The sequence below is a fragment of the Perca fluviatilis genome, chromosome 17, assembly GCF_010015445.1.
Source record: "Perca fluviatilis chromosome 17, GENO_Pfluv_1.0, whole genome shotgun sequence".
Taxonomy (NCBI): Eukaryota; Metazoa; Chordata; class Actinopteri; order Perciformes; family Percidae; genus Perca; species Perca fluviatilis.
The window spans coordinates 30309647-30328025 of record NC_053128.1 but is presented as its reverse complement, the minus strand read 5'-3'; the positions used below and the strand labels follow the sequence as shown (position 1 = coordinate 30328025).

Genomic DNA, 18379 nt, shown 5'->3' with positions numbered 1-18379 from the left:
TCAAAGTTCAAGCTGTCATGTTATCACACTTTTATGTCCCAAATGTCTGCAGGCAACAGTACATATCTATAAGATCAGCTGCAGTTTGTACTAAAAGTAAAAAACGAAAAAGTACGTGATGAGGAACGCAGCAACACTTGTTGACAACAGAGCTCATTTGTCATTTAAAACTCTGCTGACTTCAGCTTTTAGGAGGTAAACTCTTCTTAGAATCAGAGGGTTTGGAGACGGCCCCCCAGTTTACTAAATGACTGAGTTGTCCTGTTATTAAGTTCAATCATACTTTACATTGTTTACAATAACTCAAACACAGAACATGAATTAAGTTAGTGAATATTTTAGACAATGAAAACGGCGAGTTCATGAGTTCGCCACTTGTAAGAGACACGAGAGATAAGCTCATGAACGAGCATGTTGCTACCGGTTGCTACGACAACACAAACAAATTGTTGCTAGTGCGCGTGTCCACCGTGACGTCATGGGCCAAGAATGCGGAAAAGCCGAGCTCCATGTTGTCTTAATCTTATATATATGTCAATGGTCTTAATGCGCTTTTGAGCACTCTCATTGGAACGTACGGGGCTTCCCGCCGATCACTGTATCCAGTTCTCTTAATGCATCCATGATCCAGTTCTCTTAATACATCCATGATCCAGTTCTCTTAATACATCCATGATCCAGTTCTCTTAATACATCCATGATCCAGTTCTCTTAATGCATCCATGATCCAGTTCTCTTAATACATCCATGATCCAGTTCTCTTAATGCATCCATGATCCAGTTCTCTTAATACATCCATGATCCAGTTCTCTTAATGCATCCATGATCCAGTTCTTTAATACATCCATGATCCAGTTCTCTTAATTTAATACATCCATGATCCAGTTCTCTTAATACATCCATGATCCAGTTCTCTTAATACATCCATGATCCAGTTCTCTTAATGCATCCATGTTTATCCAGTTCTCTTAATGCATCCATGATCCAGTTCTCTTAATGCATCCATGATCCAGTTCTCTTAATACATCCATGATCCAGTTCTCTTAATACATCCATGATCCAGTTCTCTTAATGCATCCATGATCCAGTTCTCTTAATGCATCCATGATCCAGTTCTCTTAATGCATCCATGATCCAGTTCTCTTAATGCATCCATGATCCAGTTCTCTTAATGCATCCATGATCCAGTTCTCTTAATACATCCATGATCCAGTTCTCTTAATGCATCCATGATCCAGTTCTCTTAATGCATCCATGATCCAGTTCTCTTAATGCATCCATGATCCAGTTCTCTTAATGCATCCATGATCCAGTTCTCTTAATACATCCATGATCCAGTTCTCTTAATGCATCCATGATCCAGTTCTCTTAATGCATCCATGATCCAGTTCTCTTAATGCATCCATGATCCAGTTCTCTTAATACATCCATGATCCAGTTCTCTTAATACATCCATGATCCAGTTCTCTTAATGCATCCATGATCCAGTTCTCTTAATACATCCATGATCCAGTTCTCTTAATGCATCCATGCACGAATGAAGTAAAAGAAAAAAACAGGAGTGAGTCGGTTCATTGACGTATGGCACTCGATTCTCCCGGCTCAGTGACACGAGTCGGGTTAATTAACCGGCTCTTCGGTCAGTTCGTCAACACTAGTGGAGTGCAAACTTCTGCTGTAGAAATGTCTTTCTCAAAGAAAGCCAAATCAGGCTACCAAAAAGAAAGGAAAGACAGGAGGAGAGAAAACGAAAGGAGGGGAAACAATTGGTAACTGACTTATTTTCAAAGAAAGGTGAGCACAAACTAAAAAACGAAATCCATGGTGCTGAACTGCTTGAATATCTCCGTGACTGTTGGTGCTAAAAACGGACTGAGACAACCCATTGAAAGAGCAGAACATACACTTTCAAATGATAATTTGGTTATACATGTAATCTGAGGTAAAGGCTAAATAAATAAACTACACTAGCAATACTGTTTGCATACAACACACCATTGTAATAGCCTAATTTAAAACATGTTTAATTTTAAATGAATAGGCTGTAATGTCTATAATTAGCAATAATAGGCTAATCAGTGTCATAGGTAGCTTGGTAGCTCATCGGTAGATACGTATCATGTCAACATTATAGTTATGTCAGATTCAGTAGATGTTAACATTGTGAAACATATGGCCCTCAGTTTCAGAAACTGTCACACCAGGGAGCAACAGACCCCTCATCCTCCTCTTTGGATTTGAGACAAGGTGAGCAAATATCAAAATTAAAGCAAACCATGTTTAGCCATTTTGACTGAAAGGTGTTAAGTAACACTAACATCTTAGTGTGTTTTATTATATTTGGTTACAATTAAGATAAGAGGTTACTATCAGATGTATCCTTCATAGAGAAAGATGATAGAGATGATCTGATTGAGGAGGATGGGAGTGAAGACAGCAGGGAGGATGAGTGTTGCTCTGAGCACACTGTGGAAATGAGAGCTGAGGAACTGGAAAGTAGGCAGAGCAGTGCAGACCAGTTTTTGCCAGAGGATCCAGGACTATGGGCAGATAAATTAACAGATGAACAGAGAGACACCATAGTATGCAGGCTGGCAAGTAAAGGTACAGAGAAAACAACCAAAATGTAGTAGTAACCACAGTAAAGTAGGCTAGAGAATGTTGAGAAAGGAGGTTTGAAATGTGTGTTATCAGGCTACTCTAAGCATTACAGTTAATAGTTATTAGCCTATAAGCATCTAGGCCTACAGATTCATGTGTAGAGAGGCCCGATTATTTTATTTTTTGGGAGGGGGGATGGTGGTGAGTTGAGGAACATGGGGGCCCATCAGGACTGCCTATGCATAGGGCCCAGGGTCTTGTGCTACACCCCTGACTGACTCTAAACATGACCACTGTACTTTGTGGTGTTTCAGGAGGAAAAGGGCCTCAGTTATTCTCTCATATCAGTTTCACATTTTCTCCGTCAGCTTTGTCTGAAACCCTGGAATGAAGACAGGAAGAAAAGACTTTGTTCATGTTAGTTTATTCATCATGTAAAGCTTCAGTTTGTTCACACACCCCATCAGTAAAGTCTGTTCAAAGACTCTTGTTCAGTGATTTCATACAGATTCACTTCATCCACACAATCACTTTGTTAGACCAGAATCTCAGCTGTTAAAAGAGAAGAATGAGTTATTGATTATGATTATAGGTGTTATTTACAGGGGGGATGGGGGGGTTACAACCCAATAATCCATTCAGGGCTTTTACTGAAGTTTTCTGTAATTTTTTTCAACAATTTTTTTTGCCGCTTCTTTCAAAGTTTTTGTCGCCTTTTTTTGATATTTGTAGCCTTTTGACATCAAGGTTCTTCTTCGACAGAGTTTTGGAGGTTTTTGTCTCTTTTTTCGAGTTTCTTTTCTAAAATTTTTTCGTTGTTTTTGTCGCTTTTCTCAATACATGCACACATGTCCCAGGACCTCCCTGGATATTTGGAGATCTCAACCCCCCCAATGTTGAACCCAAAGTTACCCTTTATTATGATAACAACATTTGGTCCAACGAACAAATAAATGTAAATAAATGTAAATAAAGATTTCTTTCCAGAGGTCCAGAAAGAGAAGAAAGTGTGCAGGATAAAGGAGGTCTGGGGCTTTCTCTCTTCAGAGCCATGCAGTGGAAGAAATATTAGAACATACAAATACATCGATACAAATATTCATCAAACATTTAGAGCACAGAGAAGTTTTCATGTTCAGTTCAGGTCAACTAACATCATCATGAGCAGTGGAACAGACACAGGAAGGAGCGCCGCCTAAAGACACTCAACCATTTACACAACAACTAATGACAAGATGTCAAAGTACCGCCCACAATGTTTGATTGACAGCTGATCTCTGAGCAGCGAAGAAACGCCTCAACAATCAGCTCTCAACCGTTTTTACTGGCCCCTTTCTTTTTTTAAACCTCGAAAAGGAATGTTTAAAAAAAAAGTTTAGAAAAGTAAAGAAAAACATCGAGAAAAATAATGACTTCAGTAAAAAAAAATTTAAAAACGAGAAAAAACTTTTTTGATGAAGTCAAAAGCATCAGAAAACAACGTCAAATGTTAAGAAAACGACCTCCAAAAACGTTTAAAAAAGCATCAAAAAAGTTAAAAACATAAAAAAGTCAAACTTAAGTAAAAAAAAGTGTCAAAAAAATCTAAAACAGAAAAAAAAACATCAAAAGAGACACCAAACTTAAAAAAGCATGCCCAATGGTCCCACAGCCCTATGTTCCCACAGCCCTATGATCCCACAGCCCTATGTTCCCACAGCCCTATGATCCCACAGCCCAAAGGTCCCACAGCTCAATGGTCCCACAGTCCAATGGTCCCACAGTCCAATGGTCCCACAGTCCAATGGTCCCACAGCCCTATGTTCCCACAGCCCTATGTTCCCACAGCCCAATGGTCCCACAGCCCAATGGTCCCACAGCCCTATGTTCCCACAGCCCTATGTTCCCACAGCCCAATGGTCCCACAGCCCAATGGTTCCACAGCCCAATGGTCCAACAGCCCAATGGTCCTGCAGCCTAATGGTCCTGCAGCCCAATGTTCCCACATTTCTAAGATTGTTCTTAAAATTAGGCCCTATGTTATAGGGTTAGGGTTACATTCCATCTGTAGTCCACTGCTACTGGATAAGAGGTTGGGTGTAATTGGCTACCAAATTGGGAGAAAGGGGGATACGATCAGATACAAATTTATGAAAAAGGAAATGTGGGAACATAGGGCCTAATTTTGGAAAAATAATCTTAGAAATGTGGGAACATAGGGCTGTGGGAACATAGGCGCTGTTTTGTTGCCGGTGGTTGTGAACATTTCTCAGGCTCTGTGCTCTGCTGAGCCGGGTTCCCTGCTTCTGCTGCCCGGGCCACATCACCTTAAAACTACCACGATGTGTGACTCCTACACCGAAACAAAAGGGGACATGCCGAATCTCTAGCTGAACGGGGCTGCAACATGTGTTGCAGTTGGAGTTTTATAAAGAATAAATGACCAAAAAACACACTCACGTGGCGCTTTATGTAGTATGGTAAAACCGCCTGTGAGCGCACAGTACAAGTTCTGCTTTCATTTTTTAGTTTTACAATTTAAAAATTACATTTTATTTTTCATTTTTTAACAAAATACAAAATAACTAAATGGCCCATCACACGTCTCTCCCCTACGGACAGAGCTTCTTAGGAGTCCTCCAGAAAGCTTCGGTACTTTCCCCATTTTCTAGTATAGACATCCAATCTGGCAAACCGTTTATATGACCTCTTTTCAAATGCCGCCACTCTAGCCGTCTCACACGCGCTCTCCTGGATTGAAGGCACTCCTTCACTCTTCCATCCTCTTAAAACAAGTTATGCTTCCAAATGTTTAGTTAAAGTAAAAAGAGAGGCATTATTAGCGCAATATATTTATATATTTTAGAGTACAATGGTTCTGGAGAAAATCCACAGGCCAAGCAATTAGCCCGGGCACTGTACTTGTGTAAATATGGTGTAAATATATGAAAAAGCACCTTTTATACACATTAACCCGTTCCAAGAGTTATTATTTTCATGGTTTTAGTATTAAATCACCAGTTAACCTGCACTGACATCTAGTGGTGAAAAGTGTCAACAGCAATAATCTTTTCCACTGGCAATAATTAGACTAACGTTGGGATTTTTTTTTTTGAGCTTTTTCTGCCATTTTTGTCACTTTTTAAATCGACATTTGTCACTTTTTTTTCAACGTTCTTTTATCATAACTTTTTCAAATGCTATAAAATTGAATAAAATACCCACATTCAATGAAAGTAGTGAACTGATCATTTATTTTACTTGTGAAGAGCGTTGTAGAACCATCCACCTTACTTTTTTTTTTTTTTTTTTTTGGTTGAAAGAAACCCAAATTTTTCTGATATGCCTATAGAATTATTTTGAAAATAGGTCAAAATTGACCCGAGGACAAACACTAAACTTCAGACAGCTGGTATTCATCAATGAGAGGACATACACATAGTAAGCTTTCAAGTTGTTTTATTTACAACATCGAGATCATTTCATTCAGATTTTGTTAACAAACGTGGTCCTCAAGGAACAAATTAGAAGGTACAAAATATTACACAACGAATATCAACGCAGGAGACGGACATTTTCGGAGGAGGAAGCAGGGTTAACTGGGGGGTTCTCTACGGATGGAGCAGATATACACGACTATCTCAGAGATTAACTGGGCTGTGGACGGTAGAGGATACATCCCAGCTGAAGGAGCCTCGTCGCTCTAGTTTAATTCCCCACAGTCGGCGATGACAACCTTGGCTTTAGGAGTGCCGCTCTTCGTGCCTTGCTTCTCCATCGCCTTGACAACATCCATGCCCTCCACAACGCAGCCAAACACCACGTGCTTGCCGTTCAGCCTGGAGGGGAGAGGAAGTCGGTTAGTATGACAGACCAACATCTCAACATCTCAAGTGGAGTAAAGTCTAACTAAACCACAGATGCACTCTGGGATAGGAAGGGGAAAAAAATGCTCTGGGATGGGAGAAAAACGTGCTCTGGTTTATTGGCATTTCTTTACACCAATCACAATCGTCTTGGGCGGAGCTAAGCTCCGGACGCAGCGACTGTGGCTCTGCTAAATAGTCTCGGGAAGGAACTTGTTTTGGCAGAACATTTGCACCCCGCAAAAGAAAAAATGCACGTCGTATGACATCAGGCTTTATCCTGGAAATGTTCTTGCGTTGATCCAGACTAATCAAACCTGAATGCAGCAGCACATGGGTCAAAGGTGGCTTGTGGCTCGGAGGTATAAAATGTTGCCCCATAACCACAAGGTTAGCGAATCAATCCTCCTCCAGCCACGTGTCTAAGGGCTCCTGCACACTGCCTGCGTGGCGTGAGCGTGGCGTTTCTGTTGCGCGTCAGTTGCGTCGCGGCTGCGTGGCGTTTTCTATGTTTTTGCACACCAGAAACATGTCTGACGCGGCGCTGCTGCTGCTAGCCTTGTCTGGACACATGTATGTTTACCATAAACATAAAACATAAATATATACTGATCTGATTACAGCAAAGACAACGTCGGCAGTATTGACGGCAAAATAGGCTCCAGAATATTTCCTTCTGTATTGACAGGTACAATATTTGAAAATTGATAATTATTCATTTATTTATTTATTTTTAATTACATTTATATATCTGCATTTATGTCAAAACCTCGAGACTTTCAAACATCAAAATGTCATTTATTAATATGTATTTGTGTCAAAATGAGGAGGAAGACACTGAACCCCAAGTTGCTCCCATGGACCCTGTGTGTATAGCTTACATTTCACTGCAGCTGGCATGTCATTAATATAAACTAAAAATAAAAGGGGGCCAAGGATTGAACCTTGGGGCACCCCACAAGTAATATCCTGAGGATCTGATATGGTCCCCTCAACATCACAAACTTGAGTCCGTCCAGTGAGGTAAGAGGTGAACCACTTCACAGCAGTATTTCTGAAGCCTATACTTTGTAGCTTTGATAGTAGTATTGCATGGTTTACAGTATCAAAAGCTTTTTGCAAATCAACAAGAATCATGCCCACATACTTTCCTTCATCAAAGTTTTGTCTCAGATTGGACAGATGGTCTAGCTAGCTGTCTGGATTTACCCTGCAGAGATCTGAGGAGCAGTCAACCATAGTCCTCAGAAATCCACCACTGTGTGTATAGCGGTCCACTGCTCCTAATACTATAGGATGGGTTAAATGCAGTAATAGAATTTCACTAGATTGTACTATGGTGTATGTGACCAATAAGGAGTAAAGTTTGTTTTGTAAGTGGAGCTCACCAGTCAGTTTTTTCTGTGCAGAGGAAGAACTGGGATCCGTTGGTGTTGGGCCCGGCATTAGCCATGGACAGGATGCCCGGGCCTGTGTGCTTCAGCTGGAAGTTCTCATCTGCAAACTTCTCCCCGTAGATGGATTTGCCTCCAGTTCCATTGTGATTGGTGAAGTCCCCTCCCTGAAAAAAGTAAAAGGTTAACTCAGCATTTGTCGCAACAACAATCAAAAGATCTAGTTCCTTGTCTTCACTGTACCTGGCACATGAATTTAGGGATGAGACGGTGGAACGTGGAGCCCTTGTAGCCAAAACCCTTCTCCCCGGTGCACAAAGCACGGAAATTTTCTGTTGAATAAAGACACGGCACTTCATTAAAATACTTGAGGTGCAGTAGGTAAGACTTATAAAACTAACTTTCTGTCATATTAGCTGAAACTGACCCTATGTTCCAGTAGAACTACATGAAGCAGGTCATTTAAAGTAAAAATCCAGCTCCTCTGGCTCCATCTAGAGCCTGTAGTGAGATTTGCAAAAATCCACAGCTCTCTGTTCAGATGCACCAATCAGGGCCAGGGGGGGTGTCTAACTGCGTGTCAATCACTGCTCATGCACACACATTCATTCTCCCTTGTGGGGGGAGGGGCTTAGGAGACAGTTTTGGGCTTCAGCAGAAAGGGGGGGAGGGACTGAGAAGTTGTCGATGTAAACATTTTTTGACCCCTTGAGGACCACTAGACACATGCGGGGCTTTATAAAAACCGTCTCATGGGTCGTATCCGGCCCTCGGCCGTTAGTTTGAAGCCCCTGCTTTTGAGAATATGGCAATGAAAGTGCAGAAAAAGCAGAAACAGCATGTACTCTATGCACAAAAGGCAGAATATAGGACACTTACTCTGCATGCAGTATAAAAGGAGGTCATATATAACCAACAGTGGCTAAAGTCAAAAGTCAGCAATGCATCATGCAGCTTCTCTCGTTGGGAGTTGCATTAAGGTTGTAGGAAAGAACAACCAATCCATATTTTCCTCTCATTAATCACAGCAGCGTCTTGCTGTTTACACTAACATCCAGCTCTGCAGAAGGCAGGCTCTTTGTGCAGTGCTCTCACACTCTGAATCACCCGCAGCCTCGACCCATATTCAGAATAAACTCTCAGCAGAAATTAATGGGGACGCGTATTTTCCCCAACCAAACATGAATGCATTTTAGGTGTGTGTGTTTTTTTTTTTTTGGGGGGGGGGGGGGGTAAAACCAGACCAGCAGCTCTGTACAGTAGGTGATGCGGCATGCAGTGGACTTACAGTGTTCTCCTTTTTGTTAAGTCTTACATACCTGCAGTCTTTGGGACCACATCAGCCCGGAGCTGCAAAACACAAGACGTTTCAATCAGTGACCAATACACAGCAGAAGTGTGTGTGTGTGTGTGTGTGTGTGTGTGTGTGTGTGTGTGTGTAGCAATAGAGATTCAAAATGTCTGAAAACACCAGCAACAACAAATTATTATTACCTTAGTTTATAAAACTAAGCACGATTAGAGGCCTAAAGCCCAAACATTATATTGCGTTTAGGTCTGCAACTTCATTTTCATTATTGATTAATATCAAAATTGTTATCTCGGTGAAACGGTTTGTCTGTAAACAAAACAAAAAAACATTGAACATTGTAATTTAATAGAAAAAAAGCCAAATATTACTTATTCAAAATAAGGGGTGCACCGATCAGATATTAAGATTGGATATCGGTCCCGATATTGACAAAAATAGCTGGATCGGGGATCGGAAAAATGAATAGATGCACAGGTTTTGTTAGTTTTTTCCCCCTCTGTGTGTCACATGCTGGAAGAGTTGAGTGTACAAATAAATAAGAATTCAATACATCACATCTATGATATTTTGTCTTAGTTAGCAAAGTCTGGTGCCTTCAGTCTCTTCCACATGGTGGAACGAAGGTATAAGGTGGAAGGTGTACTATAGCTGGGCAATATATCAATATTATATCGATATTGTGATATGAGACTAGATATCGTCTTAGATTTTTGGAAATCGTAAAATCGTAATATGGTAAGTGTTTATTTGTTTATTTATTGAGGATCCCATTAGCTGAAAGTCTGTGCAATCAGCTAGTCTCCCTGGGGTCCATTCTAAACAACAATATACACATTTCAATCATAACAAAATCGAATATACACATTTCATATCTATACATACATACACATACATACATACAATCTAATTTCCATTCATAGTAGGACTAAATGTTAATACAATATTAATATAATTACTTTAATCTAAACATATAAAAACCTACATCAACACAAAACATCTAAGATTTCTTTTAAATGACTGCTTATTACAAAGCTGACGCACTTCAATAGGAATGTTATTCCAGATGACAATAGCTCTATACAGGACAGTTTTCTTCATAAAATTAGTTTTTGGATAGGGGATTGTTATATGACCAGTATTTGCCTTTCTGGTGTTATGATTATGCACGGAGTTACAAAGAGAACTTTGAGGCCATACAGTAACTAACTTTAATAAAGCATTTAATTCTTAGACCATTAAATATCAATGATTGTACGATACGGTCAGTTATCTCGGAGGTAGTGTAAAGTGTAGTCTTTTCCTGGTTGTAAAGGCTGCATTACAGTAAAGTGACGTCATTGTCTGAACTTACCAGACTGCTATAGCTGTTCTATTATTTGCCTTTACCCACTTAGTCATTATATCCACATTACTGATGATTATTTATCAAAAATCTCATTGTGTAAATATTTTGTGAAAGCACCAATAGTCAACACTACAATATCGTTGCGGTATCGATATCGAGGTATTTGGTTAAAAATATTGTGAAATATTGTGATTTTCTCCATATCATCCAGCCCTAGGCATCGATATCAGGACGGAAAAAGTCGGATCGGTACATCCCTGTTCAAAATGCCTTTTTTTGTCCAACCAGCAGTCCAAAACCCAAAGACATTAAGTCAACCATCATATATAACCATATATAACCATATATATATATATAACTAAATAACGCAAGAAATGATGGCATTTGAGAAGCTGAAAACAGATTGTTGGGCATTTTTGCCTGAATTACGAACGATTAGTTGATTGTCAAAATGGTTGATTTTCTGCCCATTGACTAATCGATTAACTCGACCAATAATTCCAACTCTTATTGTGTTCAGAAGATACGATTCCTCTCCAGTGGTTTACAGCCTGACCTGCCCATCTTAACTGCAGTGCCGTTATTACCAGCTGTGCTGCTGCTGCCGCCGCTGCTGGGCGTTTCCATCCGGATATGATCTCTCTTGGAGGATTTGTTTATGATTTAAACGCGCTTATTTGTATTTAAGCAATTAATTATACCATATCAGAATAATACAAATATATAATATATGCAAAAAAGCTACTAAAATGGAAGCCTAAAAGCTGCATGAGAGGAGTTTGACGCACTGCAACATGTCTGTCAGAGCTCCAGGCCTTCTGTATCATACAGATGGATGTAAAAGATAGTCCTCCTGCCGCCTAAATAAAAAACTAAAACGGGACAAATGTCAAGGAAATAGTCGGTTTTTCTTACCTCCATTATAATCCTGCCAGCGTTGGCTCCATCAATGGTGATGTCAAAGAAAACTTTGGGGTTCCCCATGTTGATAGACCTGCCTGTGATACGGGTATGATGATGGAAATACGCACTTGTATGAATTCCTGACAACGCGTCAGAGACACTGGATCTGTTTGGGTCTGTGCGCCGGTGAAGTAAAGTCTGCCGAGGGCCAATCACAGCCACGTTCTTCTTGAAAGGCTCCAGAATGGGCCAATGGGAATGGAGGAGGGCGGGGGGTTAAAGGCAAAGCGCTGTGCCAGTTGGTGAGGCGTCTCCACGGCAACTGCAGTCCAGTGGCCGTCGCCATAAAAAGAGAGCTTCTGTCGTGACAATCAGCAACTTGAACTTTGCATCCGTGTATAAAGCATACGGTCTATGGTATAAACAGAAGGAAAGATTCATCTCACCCAAAATGCAATGCTGTGTGAGTGTGGAAAAAAACTGAGGTAGTTTATTCCATCTGGAAATATCTGTAAACACGCACCAACACTGTTAAAAATGTCTTAAAAAAAGAAGGCGAACTAGTAGACCTAGCATACATTTTAGTTAGCATTAAGTTACTGTAGCCTACTTCAGTGGTGTAAGAAATAAAATGTGGAACGCCTGAATACACACGTACATCGCATTTTAGACCCATAAACTATGCCTAAAACACACCATGTAGCCTATATGTATATGTATGCTGCATTTAAAATTATTTTCACTGCTTTATCTTGCTGTCGGACAGTCCTTTACCATCAAAATAGTCCCCTTTCCACAGCAGACATGTTGACATGTCATAGTATGAAAAGCACAGGTGCATTCAAAACCATTACTGATGGCTGTATTCCACTTAGGAGAGGTCCTGGTATTAAACCATTAATGATGGCTGCATTCCACTTAGGAGAGGTCCTGGTAATAAACCATTAATGATGGCTGCATTCCACTTAGGAGAGACCCTGGTATTAAACCATTAATGATGGCTGCATTCCACTTAGGAGAGGTCCTGGTATTAAACCATTACTGATGGCTGCATTCCACTTAGGAGAGGTCCTGGTATTAAACCATTACTGATGGCTGCATTCCACTTAGGAGAGGCCCTGGTATTAAACCATTACTGATGGCTGCATTCCACTTAGGAGAGACCCTGGTATTAAACCATTACTGATGGCTGCATTCCACTTAGGAGAGGTCCTGGTATTAAACCATTACTGATGGCTGCATTCCACTTAGGAGAGGTCCTGGTATTAAACCATTACTGATGGCTACATTCCACTTAGGAGAGGTCCTGGTATTAAACCATTACTGATGGCTGCATTCCACTTAGGAGAGGTCCTGGTATTGTGCATGCTGACTCACTGAAATATCTTACTGGGACACTTGATGGAACTGAGCCATCGTTAAGGTTATCAATTTCAGCTGTGCTTTTCCTACTATGACAAGTCAAAAGGTCTGGGGTGATGAAATTAAATGACTGTTTTTGTCAAAAGGAGTTTGGTGGCTTTGAAGAGAGCAGAGATAACGGCTTCGGTTACCTTCGCGTGCACGTTAACGGGGCTGTCTGATGGCAAAGTGCAGCTGTGAAAATATTGTAAATATAACGTAAACTTAACGGACTATGGATAAGTACCCCGTACAACTTCACTTCAAAAAGATACAAACTATCCTTTTCATGGTGCTCTTTTTATGCATTTATATAGGCCTTAGTGGTCCCCTAATACTGTATCTGAAGTCTCTTTTATATAGACCTTAGTGGTCCCCTAATACTGTATCTGAAGTCTCTTTTATATAGACCTTAGTGGTCCCCTAATACTGTATCTTAAGTCTCTTATATAGCTCTTAGTGGTCCCCTAATACTGTATCTGAAGTCTCTTTTATATAGGCCTTAGTGGTACCCTAATACTGTATCTGAAGTCTCTTATATAGGCCTTAGTGGTCCCCTAATACCTAATACAGTAGTACTTGAATGTAAAATATAATCTGTAAAGAAAATAGAAACCACAGCTGATAAATGTAGAGCAGTAAAAAGTGCATTATTTCCCTCTCAAGTATCAGTGGTGTATTAAGTAGCAGAAAATGTAAATACTAAAGTACAAGAACCTGCGACATTTATGGACGTTCGTGGCCACCCAATGGCTGCAAAATGAAATACATAACTATTAAATTGAATGTTGAACTATAAATACCAGAGCCTGGCGAAGACAAGTGTGTCAAATAAAGTGATTTTTAATTCTGATTCTGAGATTCAGGAAAGGGACAAGGAAGGTAACTGTAGGTACAATGACGATTATGATTAAAAAATAAATAGAAAATAATGGCAATTACAATGTTTTACAAAATATGTGGAATAGTTTACATATTAAAAAACCTTTGTATCTAGCAAATTTGCAGTTAAATAGTCCATCATTTCCAAATATAACATTATCGTGTTGCTCAATTGGCGGAGAACAGTTATTTCTTGTTGGACCACGAAGGGTGAGCTCATTCATAGAAAAAAACCCCGTCAGCTTTACAAAGTGGTATTAAGAATAATTTCATCTGCATCTTTAACTGCATTGCTCAATGTCCGCTGACTGTTTTCTGTCATACATGCATTAGCATGACCTTTTTACAATTGCTTTATACTTTTTTTTTTTCTTCTAACATACATTATGTATACAGTGCCAACAAATGATCCATTATCCAACTAAATAACATTTAAATTACCATGGTTAACAATTAATTTGATACACACACGTTCTCTAATGAAAACAGCTGATTATACAGTACACAAACCCGCGTCATGATGGGTTATACATGTCAAAACGATTTGAAAAACATAACTAGTAGCTTTCAAATGGCAGAAAATGCCACGACACACAGCTGTACTCATTTACAGTATGCTTGAAAATAACCTTCGAAAGAAGGTGAAACCAAACGGAGGAAAAGATGGGAGTTTATATATATGTATATATATATTTCACAGTGCTGAAGGATGTCAGAGATACAATGAACCTCAGCTCAAACTTCATGTATTTTAAAAAAAAAAAGTCTATTGTACACCTGGGCCCCCAGCCTTCATATTTTTTTTCTCCTTTTTTTCGCGAGGTCACTCTTTTACTCCGACATCTGACTGATCATAGAGAAACAAAATAGTCGCCGCTGCCCTTATCTTACATCCTTATGTATTCAGGTTAAAGCTGGTGACAGTCTCGGTTCTTCTTTCTGTCAATAAATCCCACACACACACACACCGTCCTGCTGCCACGAACACTCACTAAAGTGGATTAATCCGCCGCTGAAAATAGTCCCCAACAAATGCACTATTTTCCTCCCGTTTGTTTGATACCAAACTATCGACCAGCCGTTTTAGGAAAAGTATTAAATTATAACGAACGTATAAACTCTTGACCCGTTTTCAAAACGTTACGGTCTTCAGTAGGATCCAGAGGGTTTGGGCTGAGACAGTTACGCCGCGGAGGAAGGACTGGCTAGTCCACACAGCATTCTGGGATGGGAGAAAAACCGTGCTCTGGTTTATCGGCATTTCTTTAAAAATCGATCACAATCGTCGTACGGTGTCTCTGCAAAATAGCCTCCGGAAGCAACTTGTTTTGGTGGAACGTGTACGTTCAAAAGTTCTTTTTGTCGCGCAACAGAGAACTCAGATTGTCTAGCTACCCTGCAGACATGTGAAGAGCAGTTAACCATAGTCCTCATAAATCGACAGAGTTTAGAACGCCATAAGAGGAAAGGTAACGGACATCTGGCAGAATTTCGTGGCAGCACCTGAACAATCCCGTAAATGAAACATCGGCGATATAGACTACGGTACGGAAGTCTGAAAGTAAGAACGTGAAGCGAACTTTTTGTGCTGTACGATTAGATATAAAGTCCACGCAAAGACGCAAAACACAAAGTTTTTTAAATTACTTTTGAGGCTTCCTTTTTTTTTTTTTTAAGTATTTGTTCATTTCTTACACTGCACGGTTACTTTTATTATTGTATTTCATACCTGTCTTATTCTATTTTAATATTCTCTTCAGCAAATGTTTTTTTTTTTAACGGCATCGTCGCTGAAATGTGCTATACAAATGAAGCTGCCTTGCCCATCAGCGTTGAGATTCTCCTGCACAGCATGACCCTGATCGATCCAAACTCCATCCACAAACGAGGCATTTTAAGAGTTCTTTGCAGACGGCCCCGACAAAGCACGAATTCGGACTTTTTACAAATCGGCATCATTATGTGGTTTGAATCCCAGATAAATCTGTTCCTCAAGTAGTGCAGTAAGCGGCAGTCCTCCAGACGCACTCCCTGGAGAAGGCGGCGAAATTCACCGTGCTGTGTGCGCCTCCGGATGGCGTCGTGAACCCGGATACGACGGCGTTTGGTATCGGCACTGGCGCGTCTCGTGTTTGTCGCGCGTGCTCTTTTCGTGGGGTTTGTTGACAACAAGAAAAATACTGAATGTCCTCAGCTTTAACCTTCAGTGCGGTGGTTCCCAAACTGAAAGGTAGCATAAGCAATGGGGTGTAGGTGTGTGGGGGTGGGGGGTGGGGTGGGGGGTGGGATACAGCAGTTTAAAATATGACGAGAAAAGATTTTACTTTACAACTCTGGGAACTGACTCACAATGATAATGAATATATTTTGTTGCAGCGATCTCGAGGTAAACAGTAGAAATACAGCGTTTTGCGTTACAAAGTAATCTACAAGGAATGTGCGTGTGTGCAAAAGGGCGCCGCGGCAGAAAGAAAAAAAGTTCGGGAACCACTGTATCATGTGTCCATTAACTCCTCATTAACACATCCCAGATTCCATGAAACTAAAAACATAAATTAAATACTTTATACGTAAAACCTTCAGCCTGCGATTTGTGCTATAGTTTAAAATGCTGGTCTGCAGAGTCCGAGCTGTTAGGTTCTGTACGATAGACCGTGTCCCCTCCGGTTCCTGTAGACCGCATCAATCTATTCCAGAGTACAGCAAACTACAGATACACCAAAACACACACACTCGCGCACTGACACACAGACACACACACACACACACGCGCACTGACACGCACTTGCCCATTGACACACATACACACTTGCCCATTGACACACACATACACACTCGCCCATTGACACACACACACACACACACACTTGCGCACTGACACACACTCGCCCATTGACACACACATGCACACACTCTCCCATTGACACACACACACACACACACACTCGCCCATTGACACACACACATACACACACTCGCCCATTGACACACACATACACACACTCGCCCATTGACACACACATACACACACTCGCGCACTGACACACACTCACACACACACACACTCGCCCATTGACACACACACACACTTGCGCACTGACACACACTCGCCCATTGACACACACACACACACACACACACTTGCGCACTGACACACACTCGCCCATTGACACACATACACACACTCGCCCATTGACACACACACACACACACACGCGCACTGACACACACACACACATACACACACACGCGCACTGACACACACACGCACTGACACACACACACGCACTGACACACACACGCGACTGACACACACGCAGCGCACTGACACACACGCACTGACACACACACTGACTACACACACACGACACTGACACACACACACACACACGCGGCGCACTGACACACACACACACACTCGACGCTCACACACACACACACACACACACACACACACACACACACACACACACACACACACACACACACACACACACACACACACACACACACACACACACACACACACACAGCGCTGTCTTGGACCAATGAGGGCGGGGCTACAGCAGACGGAGAAGGAGAAGCCGAGGCTGGAAGAGGACTGGTGGGACAAGGTGAAGGCGGTCAGTTGTTCTCGAACAGAGACAGCAGGTCATCGCTGCTGTTGTTGGGCAGGTCGGGGGGGCCCAGGTAGGACAGCAGCTCGTCCGGGTTGGTCAGCTCAGGAAGAAGCTTAACGACAGACAGAGAATTCAAAATTAAATTCAACACCAAACTGTAGCTGCCGCACCCAATGATTATATTCACCGTCATGTAATCTGTGGATTATTCTCTCCATTAATGGATTAGTTGGTCGGTCTCTAACGTGTCAGAAAAAGGTGAAAAGTGTGGATCAGAGTTCCCCAAAAAGCCCAAAGATGTCTTGTTTTTGTCCACAACTCAAAAGATATTCAGTTTACTGTCCCAGAGGAGAGAAGAAACTAGAACATGTTCATATTTAAAAGGCTGCGATCAGAGAAGTTTGACTTTTTTCCAACAAAAAAGTGAAAAACCAATTAATCGATTATCTAAATACTTGGCGATTTGTTTAAAAGTTGACAACTAATTGATTCATCTTTGCAGAGAAATAGTGGAGGTCAAGGTCTGTATTTGCCAAAATTGTAAGAATTATATCTATGACCGCTCTAAAGAGCCAATTTAGAAAAAGATGCTAACTCCTCCTTACAGGGAAGTATAAAGGCAACCTTAAAGACCAGCTGCTCAGTGCAGAACAGCCAATCAGAGATGTTCATTGTTAAGAACAAACCCTCCAGTGTTACTCGCGGTATGTTTTTCTGCAAAAAAAACGTGACTTTTAAAAGTTTATGTTCAATGTTTGAACTGGGAAGGAAGGGAAATTAGCTGAAATCAAAACAGAAGTACGGAAAAAAGGATTAGGGCCACGTTTAGTCGGAGAATAAAGTCAGAATTCTGACTTCAAACTCAGAACTCAAATACATTTTCTGACTTTAATCTCCGAAATCAAACATTTTTTGGTCCTAATCCTCTTCCGTACGAAAGAAAAACTGGAGTCGAGGTTAAGTGCAGACAATGAAGATGCACGGAGAGTCAAGGCAAGAAAAAAAAACAAAAAAAACTTAACCTCTTCTTAAATTATACATATGGCTTCAGATAACCTTCATGAGCAGTGATATTT

General features: G+C 40.9%; 2 protein-coding genes across 6 annotated transcripts in view; both read right to left on the bottom strand.

Moving 5' to 3' along the window:
- Nucleotides 1–6022: 6022 nt before the first annotated feature.
- On the bottom strand, nucleotides 6023–11567 carry ppiab (peptidylprolyl isomerase Ab (cyclophilin A)). Its single transcript, XM_039779733.1, has 5 exons — nucleotides 11413–11567; nucleotides 9160–9190; nucleotides 8084–8172; nucleotides 7835–8007; nucleotides 6023–6419 (listed from the first exon to the last, which is right to left on the bottom strand). Exons 1-5 carry the CDS (start codon nucleotides 11479–11481, stop codon nucleotides 6284–6286), a joined length of 498 nt encoding a protein of 165 aa, XP_039635667.1. The 5' UTR covers nucleotides 11482–11567; the 3' UTR covers nucleotides 6023–6283.
- Nucleotides 11568–17131: 5564 nt separating this feature from the next.
- Nucleotides 17132–18379, bottom strand: part of zmiz2 (zinc finger, MIZ-type containing 2) — a 51529-nt gene continuing 50281 nt past the window's right edge. For 3 of the 5 annotated variants that reach the window (XM_039779695.1, XM_039779696.1, XM_039779697.1), the window contains exon 20: nucleotides 17308–17415. In XM_039779695.1, the coding sequence (XP_039635629.1) occupies nucleotides 17308–17415 (108 nt within the window). Of the gene's footprint in view, nucleotides 17416–18379 lie in introns of all 5 variants that reach the window. The other 2 variants (XR_005636691.1, XM_039779694.1) reach the window with 2 other exon arrangements.